General features: G+C 48.0%; 3 protein-coding genes across 4 annotated transcripts in view; 1 reads left to right on the forward strand and 2 right to left on the reverse strand.

Moving 5' to 3' along the window:
* Positions 1-900: 900 nt before the first annotated feature.
* LOC138590822 (dehydrogenase/reductase SDR family member 13-like) lies at positions 901-4,403 on the reverse strand. 2 transcript variants are annotated; one of them, XM_069661208.1, is made up of 5 exons: positions 4,209-4,403; positions 3,259-3,377; positions 2,717-2,840; positions 1,667-1,981; positions 901-1,567 (listed from the first exon to the last, which is right to left on the reverse strand). In XM_069661208.1, exons 1-5 carry the CDS (start codon positions 4,333-4,335, stop codon positions 1,311-1,313), a joined length of 942 nt encoding a protein of 313 aa, XP_069517309.1. In that variant the 5' UTR covers positions 4,336-4,403; the 3' UTR covers positions 901-1,310. The 2 variants fall into 2 exon arrangements, with proteins under 2 accessions (XP_069517309.1, XP_069517308.1); XM_069661207.1 differs by having other exon boundaries at positions 1,667-1,993.
* Positions 4,404-6,625: 2,222 nt separating this feature from the next.
* Positions 6,626-8,140, reverse strand: hikeshi (heat shock protein nuclear import factor hikeshi). Its single transcript, XM_069661210.1, has one exon. The coding sequence runs from the start codon at positions 7,909-7,911 to the stop codon at positions 7,315-7,317; it is 597 nt and encodes a 198-aa protein (XP_069517311.1). The 5' UTR covers positions 7,912-8,140; the 3' UTR covers positions 6,626-7,314.
* A 995-nt stretch (positions 8,141-9,135) lies between these two features.
* Positions 9,136-19,938, forward strand: part of heatr5a (HEAT repeat containing 5a) — a 21,954-nt gene continuing 11,151 nt past the window's right edge. The window contains exons 1-22 of the mRNA XM_069661211.1: positions 9,136-9,269; positions 11,712-11,940; positions 12,022-12,233; positions 12,467-12,575; positions 12,664-12,813; positions 12,906-13,077; positions 13,210-13,373; positions 13,470-13,719; positions 13,847-14,002; positions 14,403-14,653; positions 14,788-14,899; positions 15,083-15,235; positions 15,438-15,537; positions 16,271-16,380; positions 16,662-16,831; positions 16,930-17,093; positions 17,393-17,498; positions 17,958-18,148; positions 18,659-18,818; positions 18,994-19,183; positions 19,325-19,494; positions 19,789-19,815. Coding sequence (XP_069517312.1) covers positions 11,815-11,940; positions 12,022-12,233; positions 12,467-12,575; positions 12,664-12,813; positions 12,906-13,077; positions 13,210-13,373; positions 13,470-13,719; positions 13,847-14,002; positions 14,403-14,653; positions 14,788-14,899; positions 15,083-15,235; positions 15,438-15,537; positions 16,271-16,380; positions 16,662-16,831; positions 16,930-17,093; positions 17,393-17,498; positions 17,958-18,148; positions 18,659-18,818; positions 18,994-19,183; positions 19,325-19,494; positions 19,789-19,815 — 3,243 coding nt within the window. The 5' untranslated portion in view covers positions 9,136-9,269; positions 11,712-11,814. The remainder of the gene's footprint in view (positions 9,270-11,711; positions 11,941-12,021; positions 12,234-12,466; positions 12,576-12,663; positions 12,814-12,905; positions 13,078-13,209; positions 13,374-13,469; positions 13,720-13,846; positions 14,003-14,402; positions 14,654-14,787; positions 14,900-15,082; positions 15,236-15,437; positions 15,538-16,270; positions 16,381-16,661; positions 16,832-16,929; positions 17,094-17,392; positions 17,499-17,957; positions 18,149-18,658; positions 18,819-18,993; positions 19,184-19,324; positions 19,495-19,788; positions 19,816-19,938) is intronic.

A 19,938-nucleotide genomic window follows, 5' to 3' on the forward strand; every position in this document is an offset into this window, starting at 1 on the left:
AGCATGGCTGCAGCACTGTGGGACTCACCTGTCGGACCGGGTCTACCTGCCTGAGACGGGCAGGTGAGTCACACCTCGAGCCGGTCCGACAGGTTCAGCTGCTGCTCCTCAGCTCTGACGTTCAACTGAAACTCCTGCAGCTGGTTCACCTCTCACCCACTGATTCACCCTGCGCCCCAGACAGTGGAGGAGCCTGAACTTCCTGTTCAAATCTTCAAAATAAAACTCCTGTTGATGTTTTTCTAAATGAAACAGAAAAAAAGAATTATATTCCAAGTTTCTTTTTATTAAACTTTTCAAAACTCTTGTAATGTTATATAAATATATAGAAATAGTCCCCCCCCCTCATGCATATGTAAATATACTGAATAAGGCAGACGCGTGAAACATGTAGTTATTCATATCAGTTACATCACAACACTCGACATGTTTCCCTAAATGCTTCAAAAAGGAGTTTCAATATTTTGCAAGAATAATCATGATTCCTCTTCGTGCTTTGGAAGCCCGAAGCGGATATTCGTCCATAAATTGGATTACTGCTTTGATAACGAGGAATGTTTTCTGGAGATCTCGTCGTACCTCTTTTTCTCGAGATAACAGCGCTGCACCACGGTAACTTGTATCTCCAGAGCTGCAGAAGCACCAAACACAGAAACAGGCCGACCTGACCTCATCAGTGTGGGCGAGCAGCATGGCGTCCTGCTCTGTGACGTCACAGCGAGCAGCCTGTTGCTCTGTTTTCTGCCAGCTTTCATATCTCGAGATGAACGAGTCGAAAACATCTGAAACTGCTCAGGGAGTAAAAAGGATGGATGAATGTCCTCTTAGGGCTTCCGTATTGTACACCCCTACATTAGGTAATAAAATGGTACATATCTCAAATGATGTTTTATATATTTATTGTACATTTTATTCAGTAGTTAAAACATTTGGTGATTTTTCTGAACACACGTTTGGTCAGTTTACACAGTTAAAACCACATGTCTGTTATTCCATGTTTCTGGGAGCAGATATGAGATCAGAATAATACAGATAAAGAAGAATAAATGTGGCCTTATGAGGAAGTATGTGAACATTTAGTCACGGTCATGTTATTGTTAATCAATATTTATCACAATGAGGTTTTAATGCCGAGAGCAGAGACCGTTTGAAACTCTGCAGTGATGCTTTCAAGGACAATCAGACTCTTGAGTTTTCAATTTTAATGAATGGCCAAAGTGCAGCACAGGTGAAGGAAGCACAAAGCTCTTAAAAAAATGTTCTTTATTTAAATCACTCACAGGGAAGAAAAACAAAGCTTATTTTCTGTTTCAGGACAAACCGCAGAAACTCTCGCTGAGCTCCCACAGCTTCTTGGCCGCGGCCTCGTCTCTCGCCTTGAGGTTGGTACGCGGGGAACAGCGGGAAAAGTAGTGTCCGCTGAGGTGTTCGATGCCCGGCTCGAGGGAACAGTGGAGGGTGGTCTGAGCTCCGGACTCAGCATCCGCAAAGAAAGGGGTAGCGATGGGCGCCATCACGAGCCTCCACAAGAACCCGGTGTAACGCCCGAGCTCTGTTTTTATGACTCCTGGATGAAGAAGAAAAAAACAGTTTCAGTGACAAAAGATTGAATGAAAATGTTTTTAAGAGCAGTTCTGATAAATACATGAAGCTGCTGTGTACTGACCCGGGTGGAGGCTGTAGCAGGTGACGTCGGTGCCCTCCAGCCTCTTGGCGAGCTCGATGGTGAAGAGGACGTTGCACAGTTTGCTGTGGCAGTACTTCTGGAAGAGCAGGAAGTCGTTGCTGCCCAAACTTAAATCTCTGTGAGTCGTCAGACAGTTGAAATCCACCTTCCCTGCCTTGTGCCCCTCAGAGGACACGGTCACCACACGGCTCGGCCCGCTCGCCTTCAGCCGGTCCAGGAGCAACAAGGTCAACAGGAAGTGACCCAGGTGATTGACCCCAAAGATCATCCCGAAGCCGTCCTCCGTCTTTCCGCCTAAAAAGATCCCTTCATTTAAGAAATGATAGTTAGCCACAGAGTCAGAGGATATTTAGAACTGTGTGTCCAGTAGAGAGATATGTCCAGGATGGTTAGCCTAGCTTAGCACAAAGACTAGGGAAGGTTTGGCATTAACGCAACAAAATGGGAATTTAGGAATATCTATTTGAAAATGGACAGTGATTCATGGACGTGGGTGTAAGTGACGTGTATCTGCTCTAATGCAAGCTACAACTGTTAGCATGTCTGCCCATCTAATACCTACATCCATAAACAAGTGTTCCCTCCACCGATAGCATGAGCTTAGCTTAGTTTAAACATCAAGTATTTCTGTTGAATATGAAAAACCATCTTTTGACCAACTCATGGAGCAAAGATTAGCCTGATTCGCTAGCTAGCTGCTCACATCTGCAAGGTGACAAACTGGCAGCTGATGCCTTTAAATGAGAATCTGCATGAACATTAGTTTGCAAGTGAGCAGAGAGATCTGAACACGAAGCTCACTAGAAATAAATGTGAACTAAAAGTCATGAATACAAGATTTAAGTATTGAGCAAACGTGATGGATTATTTGCTGAAACGTCTGGCATCTGCTGCAACAGGTAGAATACAAACTTGAAACTATTAAATTGTGACAATAACCATTTTTTACATTATAAACTTTTCATCCGTCTTGCATAAGAAATGTTGATGTTCTGTAGACACAGGAAGTCACGAGGACTGAAAGCTGACCAGCATTGTTGATGAGCAGATCCAGTCTGGACTCAGATCGGAGGAAGTTTTCAGCGAATGAGCGAACAGACTGCAGACTGGCCAGGTCGAGCTGCATGAAGACCACCTGGTCGTTACCTGTCTCCTGATCACAGCAGCAACAAGGAGAGGTTAGAAACCATAGAACACTTACAGGACAGTTTCCTGCCTTCCTGCTCTGTTAGGTCCCAATGTAGTGTCTAAATTTTATATCAGGAGTCTTTTTCGTGCTTTTGAACTTTGTTGTTTTTTTAAAGACAAATATCCTAAAACTGACAGAGAGAAAGAAATCTACGACTGCAAATCATCAGCAAATTAATTAAGATTTGTAAAATATACAACCAAAACAAAAGTTAAGAGGACCGAGCATGTAGCCCTGAGGTACACCAGATGAAAGTGTACACATTAAAAATGTCACTGACCGACGCCACACATGACTTAATTAAAACAAATGGGGTATATTCTTGTAGAATTAAATCTGTGTCCTGTGAAGTCATAAACTTTGAGCTATATTTAGTCTTTACCTGGATGATGTCCTTGATGGCGGCCTCAGCTCGGCCTCTGTCCCTGCAGGCCATGATCACCCTCGCCCCCCTCCTGGCCAGGTCCATCGCTGTGGTTTTACCGATGCCCGTGTTTGCACCTGGTGAGGATGGACAAAGTCATTAAGGGCACTTTTTAATCAACAATGTAAGAAACATTTCTCGTCAGATCTCGACCTGTCAGATCTCGACCTGTCAGATCTCGACCTGTCAGCTGGTTTAACAGCTTGTGAGGTAAAAGGAGAGCGATGTAACGTCTGTGTGTGGTTAAAACAATCATCTTCCTCTGTAACAAAAAGGTCTATCTCTGTAGGGATCCTTTCTGTCATGTTGTCACACACTGAGAATAACAATCTGAGCCTGTCAGTGGAAACAACAAGAACTTTTAGTGGACGACCTTTGACCCATCAAGGATTATGTTGCAGCCGTTACAGCCTGTTTCACTGCTGCAGGACGAACACATCTACTGGAGACATTCACACTGTTTGGACCTTTTAGTAATTTAGACCCTAAAATATATTAAAATAAGTTTGAGGTGTAAAAGTATAAAATGAACCCTCTAAATGTTTGTGTTGCCGGGCCATCTGTAACAGCTAAAATAAAAAGGACAAACACTGTCAGCAAAGACCAGGAAACCCAAAGTGTGTTTTAAGGTCTGAAACTGATGTTTGAAGCTTCAGGAAATTCTTCATGTTAGAACTTATAAACGGTCTTATTAGAAACTGGTCGTTTGTGAAGTCCATTAATCTAAACTGATGAACCCTCAGGCCTCTAAGACATTATAACTGTTGAGTGTTTGTGTGTGAGACTGACTGCGTCACGTTTCAGCTGCTGGTTTTAATCTGCATATTTGAAATAGCTCCTCGTTTGAGCAGTCTCTTTAAGTGTCATTATCTCGTGCAGGCAGCTTGACCTGCAGGCTGTGAACTCACCGGTGACGATGACAGTTTTCCCGTGTAACTTTGCAGCACTTTTACATCTTGGCATCTTGAAAACAATGTGAAGAAGGAAATAAAGTCCGACTAACAGAGCCCCGGACAGCAGCAGCTCCTGCAACATCCTGACTGCTAATACTCCAAAATAAAGTCAGTAAAAGAGGAAGAATGCAGCTTGTATGTCTGCCTCAGAGTGAGTGCGTGGCTTTTATGCAACAGCTTATCTGCAGGAGCCTCCCCCCCCCCCCCCCCCCCCTTCCAGTGAACTTCCGACTTTGAGGTTTCCTGATTCCCGTTTCGTTCCGTCCCGTTTCTTGCACCAAAACTCTGCTGGACACATCCGCTCTGATTACAGTTTACAGGCTAATTAATCATTTTCTGGACAAGAAAGTGAGAATTGAAGTGGAAGAAAAGAAAAAGTGTGTTTAAGAAATCTGAATCCATGCAGAGAGATTTCTGACAGCAGCTGCGTCTTAAAGGGATCGAACATGTTGCTGTAAGAGAAGAAGATTAATCATAAACTGTATCAGACGATAAAACAGTTAAACCTCAGTTAGACATTATTACTATACTCTAGGAGCAGCTGCAGCGCCCCCTGGTGGCTGACAGCATTGTAGAAATACAAGAAGATTTTGTACAACCAACTTTCTGGAGGTTGCTGAAGCGTCTATTTACAAATCATAATCTTACCTGCCATGTTTCTGGACAGCCTGTTTCTGTTGCCTGTGTGTTCGGAAAATGTTCACATATTTAAATGTCTTTGTCTTCCAACCAGACTTGTGTAAACAGCCTCTGGAATAGGACTGCTTTCATGATTTGAATCAGTCCTGATCAGATTAAGAGTTGTGTTGCTTTTAAACGTCGTTATCTCATATTGTTGTGATCTGCAGGTTTGAGCTTCTTCCTCATCTTATCTTTTATTGCAAGTTAGTTTTATTTTGTCTAAATGTTGTATTTTTACTGTTATTGTCGTGTTTACAGGGTGCACATGCTGGAAACCCAAATCCACAAAATCCTTCTCACTATGCAGTCTAAAGTCTTATGTACACACTTGTAAGCATGTTACAAGTTTTAGAAATGACTTTTAATCCAAACTGGAGTTTTTGCCATTCTTACTTTGTTAACTTCCCTGACGCTGGGGTTAAATTGGGCGTGGTCAGTTTAGATATTTATGTCGTCATAAATTTTCTCCAACCAATCGTGAAATAATCAACAGCAGTTGCCCCGCCCTCACAGGTGCAATAACACTTGTGGGCTCGCCATCTATCCCTCGCTCTGAGTCTGCGCTAACTCGTGTCCACATACCCTGAACATCTCTGCACACACCTGTTGCAGTTACCTAACGATCGCCTTTTCCCCCCCATCATGCCTGTGTGTGCTGTCCCCGGGTGCACATCCACCATCTGAGATGATAACGTGTCATTCTTTTATTTTCTAAATGCGGCAGACTTAGAGAAGCAGCAGCGTTTCCGCCACATACATTTAATGAATTGTTGCAGCCGCTGCTTCAGAAGTTGTAATTGAACGACTCTTTGGAGATTTCAGGTTCAAATCAACGATCGTCCATCCTCTCCTCATCGAGGAAGAGCACTGAAACAGTGAACTCGTGAAGTCTTGGCAACCACATAAACAACAGCGGGACCAGTTTACTTCTAACGGCAAAAGAGGGTCCGCTCCGCATCGCTGACATCGACATACATGTGCAGTTCTAATACGCAGTGTAAACGATCCACGTGCCTCTATCAGCTGTGCGCTCAGTATCACACGTTCAGCTCCCTGGTGATCTCCCTCCAGCAAGCTGCACAATATCATACTGAAATGAGGAGATATTGTCTGTCTAACTCCGTACGTCCCTACTGTAAATACATTGATTGTCGCGGTTTATAAAGCTTATAAAAGGTGATGTCATTTGGTAACGATCGATCGTTTAGATCGCTACGTCATTAATAACGTCCCTCGTGCACACGCGACTCACGTGCTGTGAGAACTGAATTGCGAAATAGAAAATATGTAACTTTTGTGACTTAATTAAACAGACTGCTGATGAAGACAGTCAACACAGCAGACAGAGAGACAGACAGAAGCGGGGGCGGGGGGGTTTAACGGGGCCAGCAGCGGTGCAGAGAGCAGAGGTGCAGGTGTGCTGGGGGACTGAAGCAAAGTGATCAGATTAAAGTAGTTTGTGAATTAAAACTTAATGAGGTGAAGAAGAGAGAACAATTAAAGATTAAAGTGTGGAAGTAAGAAATAACCGTCAGTCTTCATGTGACGTGCTCCTCACAGAAATCATTGATATATGAGATTAATTGAAATAAATTAATTACAAAGCCTGTAATTAATTAGATTCATTTTTTTAATCACCTGACAGCAATAGTTTTGATATGATGTGCACATGCGCACATACCTGGGTGGTACAACACCCTCTACCCTGCTGCTGAAAAAAATCCTAGAGGAAACACTGCTTTCCCATGCGCCATTGTTGTGTTGACAGTTGCCATGAGAACTCGGACAGGCGGACCCCGGCAGGTGTCAATCAACACGGGAGCTGCCACGCCTACACAGTCCTGAGAAGTCGTCTGCACAGCCAAACGAGCTGTTTTTCAAGAAGATTTTTCTGGTGGTTCTGAACGTTTATTTTTGTGGATGCTTTATGACACACTCAGCTCTGATATCATAGATGCATTTTTGCTATTTCAAGCTGAGTTTCCAGGGGCTTTAAGAAAAGATGAGTCAGTTTAAATGAAAACGAGCTGTGCATATAAAGATCTGCTAACTTCATCACACTGATGCTGGAAGTAGACTGCACAGGTGATTTTAGGTGATTTTGGGAGATAGTGCAAACTGTTCGAGTTCTGTCAGAGGATGACGTACAACAGGAATTACACTCATTTATGTTTTTTATGATTTAGCCACTACAGGAAAAGGTCTTTCAGTGATTCCTTCCTCCTCCTCATTAAGTGTTTGCTGTAGATGCTGAGGTTAAGAGATGAAGGCAGACACGCAGCTGGGTGAAAACGGAGACTTTTATTAGAGCCTGCAGGCACTGAGAGGTCCAGTCTTTGGTCTGAGTCTGTAATATCCTCCTCCAGTGTCTCTGCGTTCATCAGTTCTTCCAGAAGTTTGGGTTCTGTGCCAGCCTTCTCTGGAAGTTTTCATACCACTTGAGGATACAGCTGGACGGGATGAAGGTCTCTGTGGGGTTCGGCGTCATTTGCGCCTGCGTGACGGCGAAAGAAGAGGCGAAGTTGTACAAACTGTCCAGCATCTTCTGCGTGAACTGCAGGAAAGAGTCCACCGTGGACACGGCGGCGCTGGACACCGGGACCTGCTGGGACAGCTGCTCCAGAGCCTCCACTGACACTCCGACCTGTGCCGCGGAGGGCGACGGGGAGGCGGCCATCATGCCGAAGGGGTGCGCGCCGCCCTCCCCGGCCTTCAGCCCGGAGATCTTGAAGATGGCACTGGGTTTGTCGTTGGTGATGAAGCCAAGCAGCTGCCACACCGGGCCACCGCTCGCCGGGTCCGGGAAGGAGAAGTAGACTGCGCCGCCCATCCCGGCGGGGAACGGCACCGTGCCTAGCATGAACACCACCACGTGGTTCACATTCTCGTAGTCCGGCAAGTTGAACACGAACTTGTCCGAGGCGACCTGCACCGCATCCGTCTGCACCAACCTGCCGGCGACCAAACAACCGAACATCCCTGCAGACAGAGTTAGCCGTTAGCTCTGGTGTTATCTCGAATGTAAACAGGCTCTAGCTCTAGCTTAGCCTGCTAGCTAGTTTCGGAGTATCAGCCCCCGTCCCGCTAACGATTCAAATCTCTGAAGAACTCAGTGGAACTTTGTCCTGCTAAAACGAGGAACGAAGCCCTCTGTCTGTGACACTGTTTGAGAAGGTGTCTGTTACGGGCTGCTGGAAACTTCTAGTCCAGTCTGTCATGGTGGAACTGCCCACCCTGAATCTGTTGCTCGACTATCGACCATACGTTCTGGATAGATGTTTCCAGTGTATTAAGCCTTTTAGTTTGACTAACAGGCACATCTCTACTGTGGACATTGTCCGTCTTTTTATGCAGATGTCGACAGACCCCAGCTCTAACTCCTACTACGAATAATCTACCTCACTTTATTGGTTTGACAGTCAAGTCAAGTTTATTTATAGAGCACATTTAAAAACGACTCATGTTGACCAAAGTGCTGTACAACCAAGAGAATCCACATACACAATATTTCACAAATACTAAAATAAATACAATAGAAGAACAAAACAGATAAGCGCAGAGATAAAACAAAATCAATATAAAAAAACGACGTATACGAGTTCTGCCTGTGAGACCTGAAACAGGGCACACTGTCGCTGTTGAAGTTTGTTGTTGGCTGTGCAGACGTTTGATGATTCGTTACTCGGCTTGATACTGCCAGCGGAGCAGTTAAGACAGCGGTCGAAAGCGCAAGTGTGACCGGAAGTTGAAAAAATAAAAGCTAAATTGTTCCTAACTAACTTCATCGCGATATACTTTCAGCTCTTAAAGTCAAAAAGACATTTGGTACGGATGTAACTATAACGAATAAACACAATCAAAAATGAACTGTAATAAATGTATTTAAATGCATTCATTATAGTCTTGACCAGAGTCAATTACGCATTTACTTTATATCCTTCAGTTATGTTATGAACAAAATTACAGGAATTCTTTATTAGTTGAATATTTGAATCACACAGTAACTCTTTGTACTTACAGTTTCCTACAATTTTGAATTGGTACAATATACATTTGGAAAAATTATAAAATGATGATTAAAATGTTTGATTCTCAAACAAGCCTTCTTTATTAATATATTGCTTTATTTCGAAAAGACTTACCACCGGATGTTTTCTGTAATGATTTCCGCTATCTTGACTGTGACTATCTGCGGGTCGTTCGGTCGCGGGCGGCTCAGCTGTCTGTGTGGTGACTTATAGAGCATCAAAATAAACTCAAATTAACGTGCTACTCAAGTGTTTTAGGAATTACGCTTTTCTGAACGGATGAACGACTTTTAACGGACAGTAACAGGTAAACATTCCCGCTTTTGTATCGGTTTGTCTCTAAACTTTTGCACGTTAGCTAACCCGGTTAGCCACCCGATGCTAGCAGCGGATCCTGATAGCCTGCGGTCTAGTTTTAAGACATCAATGAAGAAGCTGTTTATTAATTTATGTAGGTGGACAGAGACATGTTGTGTATTTATATCGGCTGCTAGCATACGCTATTAAAGGTTGTCCTCGTTAATGATGTGTTTGTAGGTCCATTTATGTGTCTGTTATCCAGGTGACTCTCTACGCGCTTTTCTGTATAATAAAAGTGAATCTGATGGATGTGACGGATGTGACGGATGTAGTGAGTGTGGAAACTTCAGCTAAACCAGGAAGATTTCTAACTGGAGTTCAGGGTCACATAGACCAGCTGGGACGTGATGATGGAGCTCAATATTTAAAGGATGCAGGATCTGAATGTGACTGAGGTCTTGAAGTCTGGTTTGTTGCTGGTTTTTGACCTGTTCATAGATTATCAATGCTCAGTGAAATGTGTCAACAAGCCTGTCTGATATTTGAGTCAGGGAGCTTTATAACACACAAACCTCCTTTTCCTCTGAGTAAAAGTTTAACGAGTGTAAAGGAGACATTTAAGTCTAAAGACTCGGAATCCTAACTAGAGTATAAAATGAGTTTGCAGAGCGGAGTAGCTGCTGTCATGTACATGTGGACTACAGGGTCTTTCAGTACCCCGTGACATCACTGGTGGACGTGATTCAGGTATAACAAGGTGGGCTTTAAATCCTGACGGGCTGGGTGCAGGTTCGAGTCGTTTGGGTGTTTCCTCTCATTTGAGTCCCACCTTTAAAAGCATCACAATCATTCATCAGGAGGGAAAAACAGCCTCTTGGACTCGGTCTGTTCAGGGTTTCAGTGTTTAGTGGATGTTTACGTGATGGTTTTATCTGCAGAGATCCAAATCCGGCCTGAACTCTGAGCAGAGTAAATTTCCTTTTTTATGTATGATAACATGAGATCAGATATGGGTGGGATTCACAGGTCAATGTAATTGATTATAACGGACAGCACGAACACGTAGCTGCAACCAGCGGCTCCTCAGGTTTCTATGTTGGTCCCCACCCACGGTTTCACCCCACAGGGGCAGGATGCTATCTGAGATGCAAGGAGAGGATGCAAGAAGGGGACACGAGTAGAGAGGAGTCGGGGACCTCCGTGCTTTGGTGTCATTTTGTGCTGTTTGATTTTTCTGTACATGGTTTGTATATTCCAGCTGTGAAGTCATCAGATGTCTTTCTGAAGGTCAGTGGTCCCAAAAAGTTTTGTGTAGGGATTACATCTGTGCATCCTCGCTCAAAGCTCCTCCGTAAACTCTTCTTTCTCTCTGCGATGCATTTAGGAGCTAAAACATCCTTCAAGAGAAGCACGCGGAGGGTGAGTTCCCGTTCACACGGAGGAGACGAGGATGCACAAAACACTTCAGCGCTTCAGTCACAAAAGGCCACCTTCAAACGGCTTTCATAGACTTACACACGAACGTCTACGGAAGCCGGCATGTTCATATTCTGTTCAGAAGGTTTCTGACACAAACATGTTGATCTGTAACATCATGGCCGTCTTCTGATCCCCTTAAGGAAAGCTCAGCGTCAGTACGTTTTTAATTTCAAACTGACTTTGTTGATTAACACGCATCCTCTAGTTCTCTTAAACACACACACACATACTGCAGCAGACTGTCTGTAGGATGTGTTTATTAAATGTTCCTGCACAAAGCGTCTGTTTGAATCAGAGGCCGTAATTCTGTGGGACAGGAGGTTATTTATAGAGTCTCCCTGCGTCTCTGTGATCTCTGTGTGTGTGTGTGTGTGTGTGTGTGTGTGTGTGTGTTTCTGGAGGAGACAGAGTTGTGCTGTTGAATAATTGATGAGGAGCTCTCTCTCTCTCTCAGCAGCATCTGCGGTCGAGCTGCCAGCGCCCCCCTCTCTCCCGTCCTGTTCCGGTCCGATCCGCTCTGTTGGCTCTGAATGGGACTCGAACACTGAGCCGGTCTGTTCAGGACTCTGGAGTCTCTCAGTGCAGCTTGTTTAGTTCACTGTTTGTCTTCCAGGTCGAGTTTTTCCCACAGAGCACAGAGCTGTTTAACAGATGAGACGGACGGTGCAGTCTGGTTTCATGTGCACGTGAACGCAGCACAATACAGCCCAGAGAAAAGTCTGTGAAAACATTCAGTGTAAGATCAAACAAACAGTCTGTTTGAAAGAGCGGCTCTAATTACAACAGTGTGTTGAGTTGCATTGTGGGAAATGTAGGATCCAGATGTTTTGGAGCATGAGTCACTAATGTTGAATTAAGCAGCTGTTTACAGGCAGGAAGAGTCTGTGGCTTTACTCTGTGCTTCTTGGAGCTCGACCCGACTGCTGAGTTCAAAAGCGCTTGTTTCCTCTCCCTCCTCTGTGTCCGACAGGATTCAGGAGAATGACCAAGCGGTACAGAGGATTTCTCCCTCATTGAGAGGAGGAGGAGGAGGAGGAGAAGAAGAGCAGGAGGAGTCCTGGTAGAGGTTCAGGATGGAGCGAGCTCACAGCCTCCTGCTGAACGAGGAGGCGTGCGGTCAGCTGGGTGAACATCAGAGGGCAGAGTTCATCTTTGAATGGCTGAACCACCTGAAGAAGCTGCTGCCGGCCACGGACAGGGTGAGAGCTGCTCCGCCTCCTCGTTTGAAACGGTCACATGTTCAGAGATTTACAAACACCAGAATCTCTTCTTCCCTTCAGGCCGACATCAAACACAACCAGCGGCGTCTCATCGACCAGCTGTCGGGCGTTCTGATTGGCTCCCCCGGCCCGCCGGCCCGCTGGCTGCTTGCCCACTGCTTGGCCCTGCTGTATCGCCTGGGAGACCCCGTTTCTGCCAGCCTAATGGTGGATAGGTTCAATGACATCATTCGCAGCAAAGACGACTCTCCGTCAGGCCTCCCGACCCGGCTGTAAGTCAGAGTGTGTTCAGGGCACACAGGAAAGATGGGAAAAAAGAGCATCCGAGTTCAAATACTCAAATTGTCTTCCAGCACAGGGACAGGGAAACTCAGGAAATACAGTTTAGGTGTTTTTGTTGCTGTCAGATGAAACCAATGAAACAAAGCTTCACTTTAGTTTCAGACAAACTTCACAAACAGTGCTGCCGTGATGTACAACATGTGTCTTTGTGTGTGTGCGTCAGGGCAGCCATTGCGTGTCTTGGTGCTCTGTTTGAGCAGCTCGGTCGGATGATCGTCGGCTGCTTCAAAGACACTCTGGCCAACCTGCTGAAGGCGATGAAGAGCGCCGAGGTCTGCCTCTGTCAGTTCTCATGAAGCTTGTGTTTACATGAAGCTCTCAGTTAAAAGGTTTAAGGTCCCTCTCCTCTCCCTCTGTCAGTCTCAGGGTCGGTATGAGATCATGTTGAGCTTGGAGAAGATCCTACAAGGTTTAGGTATGAGCGCCGTGTCGAGTCACCGTGACGTCTACAAGGCGGCGAGAGCCTGTCTGACGGACCGATCCATGGCCGTACGCTGCGCCGCCGCCAAGGTAACAACCACTTCCTGCTGATCGTTTACAAACCGCCCATCATCCCCTTCCTCCTACACGTACATCTCTTTCCTCTCATGTCCTCCTGTCAGTGTCTGCTGGAGCTGCAGCGGGAGGCCGTGTTCCTGTGGACCAGCGAGTTGGAGAATGTGGCCACGCTGTGCTTCAGAGCCTTCGAAGGATCCAACTACAACGTCAGAGTGTCCGTCTCCCAACTGCTGGGAACTCTGCTGGCTGCTGCTGTGGAGCCCAGACAGCCCGCCGGTACGATGAGCTGAGTCATGAGCAATAATATGTCAGCGTCATCTCTGAGCAGAATATATTATACCAACACAAAGTTACAGAAAAACACACGTAAGATAAAAAACAAGATCAAACTGAGTGTTTTTTTCCCAGCAGCCCCCAGGCTGGGTGGGCGGGGTCGGAGCTCCCTGGAGGAGGTGATGGATTTGCTGACGGGGGGATTCCTGCGCGGTGGCGCGGGTTTCCTCCGAGCGAGCGGAGACATGCTGAAAGGGACGAGCTCCGTCGGCAAGGACGTCCGCATCGGAGTCACACAGGCGGGTCTCACGCAAACCATTAAATCAGAGTTTGATTTATCTTAACTGACGAGCGTGTCAATTACTCCTCCTCTTCCTCCTCTTCCTCCTCCTCAGGCCTGCGTGGTCTTCGTCTCCACCCTGGGCGGCTCCTGGTTGGAGGCGAACTTCCCTGCCTTCCTGTCCCTCCTGATGGAGCTGGCGTCCCACGGCAGGGCCACGCAGACGACAGGCGACGCTGTGGTGACCCGCCGCTGCGTCTCCTTCATCCTGAGGAGCACGCTGGGGTCTCTGCTGGGAGAGAAGGCTCAGACCAACGCCGCCAAACAGCTCTGCCTCGCTGTGGCGGCGCAGAAAAAAGCCATCGGTGAGCAGAGGAAAGAAACTTTCCTTCAGAATGAAACCTTCAGCTTGTTGTTTTTATATTAATAAATAATCATGTTACACTGGGGAAGCCAGTATTTACAAATAAGCAGGAGCTCATCTGTGTTTAGATGCAGCTCTGACTGATGGGAACGTGGAGACCAGAGTTTCGTCTGCAGACGTCTCGGCCAGTCAGCACGTGCTGGTCTGCTGCCTGCTGGAACTGGGAGGACTCATACAGGGACTGGGATCCACCGCTGCCCCCCTCCTCACTGACAGCAGCACAGGTCTGACACACACGCACACACACACACACACACACACACACACACACACACACACACACACGCACACACACACACACACACACACACACACACACACATGTAGATATTAGAGTAGTTTGTAGAAACAGAAGAGTGGAGAGGAGGAGGACAGGCTGTAATAGGAGGTGATCGTGTGTTTACTTGTTCTGTTTGACCTCTGCAGTGAAACAGAAGACATAGCAGCTTCATGTGGTCAGTCAGTGTCCATGTGTTTTTATGGAGCAGGTTCAAACCCTCAGACACACTCTGACAGTTTCGGTGTCAGATTTGGTTCAATAATCTCTAAACGAGAATCTCACGTCGCTAAAGGGAAACACGATGAAGGTATTGTAAGTTGAGATGGTCTCGTCTGCCCGTGCAGCCCTCCTGGACACGGTGATCTCCGTCCTCCTCCACCCCGTCTCCTCGGCCTCTCTGGCGGCCGCCTGGTGCCTGCGCTGCGTTGCCATGGCGATGCCGTCCCAGGGTTCCTTGCTGCTGGATCGCTGCGCCGAGCGCCTGGTGGCGCTGAAGTCTTCTCCTGAAGCTGTGGCCGGGTACGGAGCCGCCGTCGCCGCCCTGGTGGCCGCAGTGCAGCACTGCCCCCTGGGAATACCACACACCAAAGGCATGGTGGGTAAAAAAAGCTAGCATAATGTAGCATTACATAACATATGACCTAAAGTGCAGAGCACCAGGCCTTTATTGACATCTAAGTTACTGTGTGTGTGTGTGTGTGTGTGTGTGTGTGTGTGTGTGTGGTGTAGCTGGTGCTGGGTCTGGCTGAAGACCTGCTGCGTTCAGCCTCTCAGAACAGCCGGATCTCTCTGCAGAGGACTCAGGCCGGCTGGCTGCTCGTCTCCTCTCTCATCACTCTCGGTACGTATCCTGAATGCTACATGCTAACATGCTAACACATCAAAGTCTTTTAGTGGTGAAGATCCAAAAATATTCAATCAGTCAAAAGTTTCAGCCCTCACAGTGTAAGTTTTCTTTCTTTAACTGTGTGTGTGTGTGTGTGTGTGTGTGTGTGTGTGTGTGTGTGTGTGTGTGTGTCTCCAGGCCCGGCTGTCGTGGAGCACCACCTGTCCCGTCTCCTCCTCCTGTGGCGCTGTGTGTTTCCTGCTTCTCTCAGGGAGCAGGAGATGGAGCTGCGGCGAGGGGACTACTTTACGTGGCAGGTTACGCTGGAGGGACGTGCTGGGGCGCTCTGTGGTCAGTTTACATCGTGTCTCACACCTGTGTATCCCTGCGCTACAAATCACATACCGTCTGCTTACCGTCACACATACAGCGTTCATTGACACACAAAGAAACGACCCGCAGGCTCCGTCATGACAGAGTTTAGATACACGTCGATAGATTGATGTCAGTGGTCGGTTAACGTGATCAATACAACGACTGTTTGTCTGAGCAGCCATGAAGAACCTGCTGCTGCACTGCAGGGAGCTCGTCACTGATGATGTCATCAGCCGCCTGCTCACGCCGTTGGCCTGCGCCGTGGCCCTGCTCACCAAGTCAGTCCCTCAGAGTGACGCACATTAAATACAGAACGTGTGCGACGCTCTGCTCCTCACACTGACTCCCTGTGTGTGTGTGTGTGTCTGTGTGTCTGTGTGTGTGTGTGTCTGTCTGTCTGTCTGTGTGTGTCTGTGTGTCTGTCTCTGTGTCTGTCTGTGTCTGTGTGTGTGCGTGTGTGTGTGTGTCTGTGTGTGTGTGTGTGTGTCTGTCTGTCTGTCTGTCTGTCTGTCTGTCTGTCTCTGTGTCTGTGTCTGTGTCTGTGTCTGTGTGTGTGCGTGTGCGTGTGTCTGTCTGTCTGTCTGTCTGTCTGTCTGTCTGTGTGTCTGTGTCTGTGTCTGTGTCTGTGCGTGTGCGTGTGCGTGTGCGTGTGCGTGTCTGTCTGTCTGTCTGTCTGTCTGTCTGTCTGTCTGTCTGTGTCTGTCTGTGTCTGTGTCTGTGTCTGTGCGTGTGCGTGTGTCTGTCTGTCTGTCTGTCTGTCTGTCTGTCTGTCTGTCTGTCTGTGTCTGTGTCTGTGCGTGTGTGTCTGTCTGTCTGTCTGTCTCTGTGTGTGTCTGTGCGTGTGCGTGTGCGTGTGCGTGTGCGTGTCTGTCTGTCTGTCTGTCTGTCTGTGTCTGTGTCTGTGTCTGTGCGTGTGCGTGTGTGTCTGTCTGTCTGTCTGTCTGTCTGTCTGTCTCTGTGTGTGTCTGTGTCTGTGCGTGTGCGTGTGCGTGTGCGTGTGCGTGTGTCCAGGTTGCCGGCCCTCCTCAGGTCTTACGGCAGCTCTGTTCGCAGCTGGTCGGTCGTCTACAGACTGAGAGTCTACGAGCTGCTCGCTCTGCTGCCTCCTCACACCTACCAAGGTAACCACTCTCCTCCTTCACTCCTTCCTTCTTTCCTTTCTTCCCTCCTTCCCACCTCATCTGTACGAGTCCTTCCTTTCTAAGTGTCCCTTCCTCTTTCAGCTTCTGTACCTTCTCTCTTTGTTTTTGGTCCTGGACTTGTTTGCTCTCCCGTCCCCTCTCCTTCCTTCCCTTACACCTGTCCTTCCTCTGTCCTTGTTCAGGCTCCAGGTGTCGTGTGGTTTGAAAGGGTCAGTGTTAGTTGCTGATGTTTTTCTCTTTCTTTCTTCCTCCTCCTGCAGAGAGTTTTGGTCTGGTGATGAACCAGCTGGTGTCTGATCTGTCGGGTCAGGACAACCTGAACCAGCCGTGTTCAGAGCTCACCCTCTTGCCCCCCCTCTGTCACCGTGACGACCTGCCGCTGGTTGGCCCCGCCCTCCACGACACCGACCACAGATACATCGAGGAACAGGTGACATGTGGAAAGCGAGCAGGACTTTAGCTTTATGAATCAGTCAGTCCACCTCGGGAAGGCGAGCGGTGAGTAACTGAGGGTGTGTTTGGTTTCAGCTGCACGGCAGCAGCGTGGGAGGAGGCTCTCTGGACAACGACGCCTTCAGCCTGTGTGAGAGGAGTGACGACGCCCCCGCTCCTCTTGCTCCTCCTGTCGCTCTGACCGCCGCCACCGTCCGCCTCTTTGGTGCACTCTACCCCCACATCATCTCCGCTCAGAGGTAACTCACCTGCAGCCACCTGCATCAGGACCGCAGTATAACTGCAGTGTTCTTAAACCTGCGTCCTCTTTTCTAAAAGCATTTTGGGGTAAAAAACCACCAACATGAGAAAATACAGAGAGGATGAGACGAGACGTTTTTACAGATAATGTCTGAATGACTTTATGACATCAGAGGTTAAGCTAGAAACACACTGTCCTCTGCATTGAGGGGACTGAAGAGTGTTCACACGTTAGGAGGAACCTCATCTCCACAAATGTAAACTTCATCATCCATAACACGTTCCCTCTGCGTCTCAGGGTGAAGATACTGGAGCAGTTTGTGGACACAGTGAACCAGCTGAAGGGTCAACGGCAGCAGACGGTGCAGACACACGTCTGTGCTGCCCTCTGCAGTCTGCTCAAGGTACTACACCTGTCAGCATCAGAGTAAGAGCGTACGTACAGGACCGATACGATGTCAAATTATAGTTCTTCTGTGCCTGCACGGTGGTGCAGTGGTTAGCGCCGTCGCCTCACACAGCTCACAGCTAGAAGGTTCCCGGTTCAGACGTAGGGTTCCTTTCTGTGTTAGTCTGCATGTTCTCCCCGTGCATGCGTGGGTTCCCTCCGGGTACTCCGGCTTCCTCCCACAGTCCAAAGACATGCTCGTTAGGCTCGTTAGGCTCGTCTGACTCTAAATTGTAGGTGTGAATGTGAGCGTGATAGGTTGTCTGTCTCTGTGTGTCAGCCCTGTGATTGACAGGTGACCTGTCCAGGTGAACCCCCCCGCGACCCTAAACAAGCTGTATAGATAATGGATGGATAGTTGTTCTGCCCCTCTGAAAGCTTAAAAACATATCATCAACTGTTTCCTCCTCTTTAGCATCAGGGGGGGATTCGAGGGTCTCTGGGTCCGGAGGAGATCCGCTCCCCGGCGTTGTCTCTCCTGTCAGGGGCGCTGGAGAGCGTCAGTCCTCTGCTGCGCTGCCTGGCTGCTGAAGGTCTGGCTCGGCTGGTTCAGGTGGTCGGAGACCCCGGCTTCACCGTCTCTGTCTCCCTGCTCTGCTTCGACAGGTGAGGGGTTAAACACAGCCTCATATATTAATGTATTATTCCCCCTTGTTAGCCTGAAGATGCTCACGTCAGTGTTGGAGTGGACTCTCACTGCAGGAGAGGATCTTTGGGAACACTCGTTTACGAAAAAGAAGTCTGAAACTTCATTTTGTCTGTGATCTTAAAGTCGCAGCAGCAGAAACAAATCAGGTCGGATCCAAAAATACTCACAACCAGAAATAGTCCAAAACAGCTTAAAATAAGTGAGAGGATCCAAAAACCTCACAGAGTGTTTGAGTCTCTGGAGCTTCGGATCACTGACAGAGAACATGCTGCTTTCTATGACCTCATTACCTCACGTGGGGTCAGATCTGACATGTTTCTGAACATCAGTGTGATCAGCTCTCTGTCGATCTCGTCCTGTGTCTCCTCAGGTGATAAAAACATACCTGAAGACTTTTGTCGTCCTAAAATAATCGTAAACGTTCGTCTGTCGTGTGTTCACGCTTCTCTTTGATCCCGACTGTTCAGACTGAAGACGGCTCGGGACGCTGCGTCTCGCAGTGGCTACGCTCTGGCTCTGGGGGCGCTGTACCGCTACACTGGAGGAATCAGCTCACCTCAACACCTGTCCACCTGCCTGGGAGTCCTGTTCACGCTGAGCCAAGACAGCACCTCACCTGAGGTCCAGGTACACATACGTTTAATCCACATCTGTCTGTAGCTAACATCCGCCCTAAAAGCAGCATGTGAGGTTTCTTGTTTATTCTGTGGGAAAAATAGACGAACCTAAAGTCACACCTGATCCTACCTGTACGTGTGTGTGCGTGTGTGTGCGTGTGTGTGCGTGTGTGTGTCGGGTTCAGACCTGGTCCCTCCACAGTCTGTCTCTGGTGATCGACCTGTCCGGCGGGCTGTATCGCGCCCACGCCGAGCCGTCCTTCACCTTGGTGCTCCGGCTGCTGCTGTCGGCTCCACCCACCCACCCTGAGGTGCACCACAGCCTGGGACGCTGCCTGCACGCCCTCGTCACCTGCCTGGGCCCCGACCTGCAAGGTACCGCTCACAGCACACCTGAGAACACACGCAGAGGACATTTAGGGACGTGTTTGAGAGGTGTGTGTGTGTTTCAGGTGAAGGTGCAGCAGTGACGTGTGTGTGTGTGTGTGTGTGTGTGTGTGTGTGTGTGTGTTTCAGGTGAAGGTGCAGCAGTCTCCGCTCTGCGCTGCAGCTGTCTGGTGGGATGTGGCGTGATGCAGGGCGGTCCGGACTGTCTGGTTCAGGCCAGGTCCATTTCCTGTCTGCAGCAGCTGCACATGTTCTCACCGCCTCACGTCAATCTGGCCAGCCTCGTACCTGCACTCTGTGTGAGTACACCTGAACTACACCTGAACTACACCTAAATACCTGCCCGTCCACTAACATACAGAAAGGATCCGTACAGAGATAGACCTTTTTTAAACCACACACAGACGTTACATCGCTCTCTGCACACACACCAGACTCCATTCATAAAAACACTGATTTAAGCTCTCAGAACACAGGAGCCGCTGCTCTGCTGCTGCTTTGATTGGTTAGTTAGTTTGTGTAACGGCGACATGTCGAGGATGGTTCGGTCCGTGTCCAGTAAGCAGCTTTTGACCCTGTCTTGTGTCTTGCAGGAGATCTTGTTGGATTATTCCACGTTGGTAGGTTCTCTGAGAGCTGAATCTGCCGCTCGTCTCATTTCACTTTCAGCTTCAACACTTTTCTGTTGCTGTGGAGCTTCTTTTAACTTTTCTTCTGTTTGAACTTTTCTGTTGCACTAAATC

This window comes from Semicossyphus pulcher, unplaced genomic scaffold (genome assembly GCF_022749685.1).
Source record: "Semicossyphus pulcher isolate SPU_LCO1_2020_fin unplaced genomic scaffold, fSemPul1.0.p SCAF_14, whole genome shotgun sequence".
NCBI classification, from domain to species: Eukaryota; Metazoa; Chordata; class Actinopteri; order Labriformes; family Labridae; genus Semicossyphus; species Semicossyphus pulcher.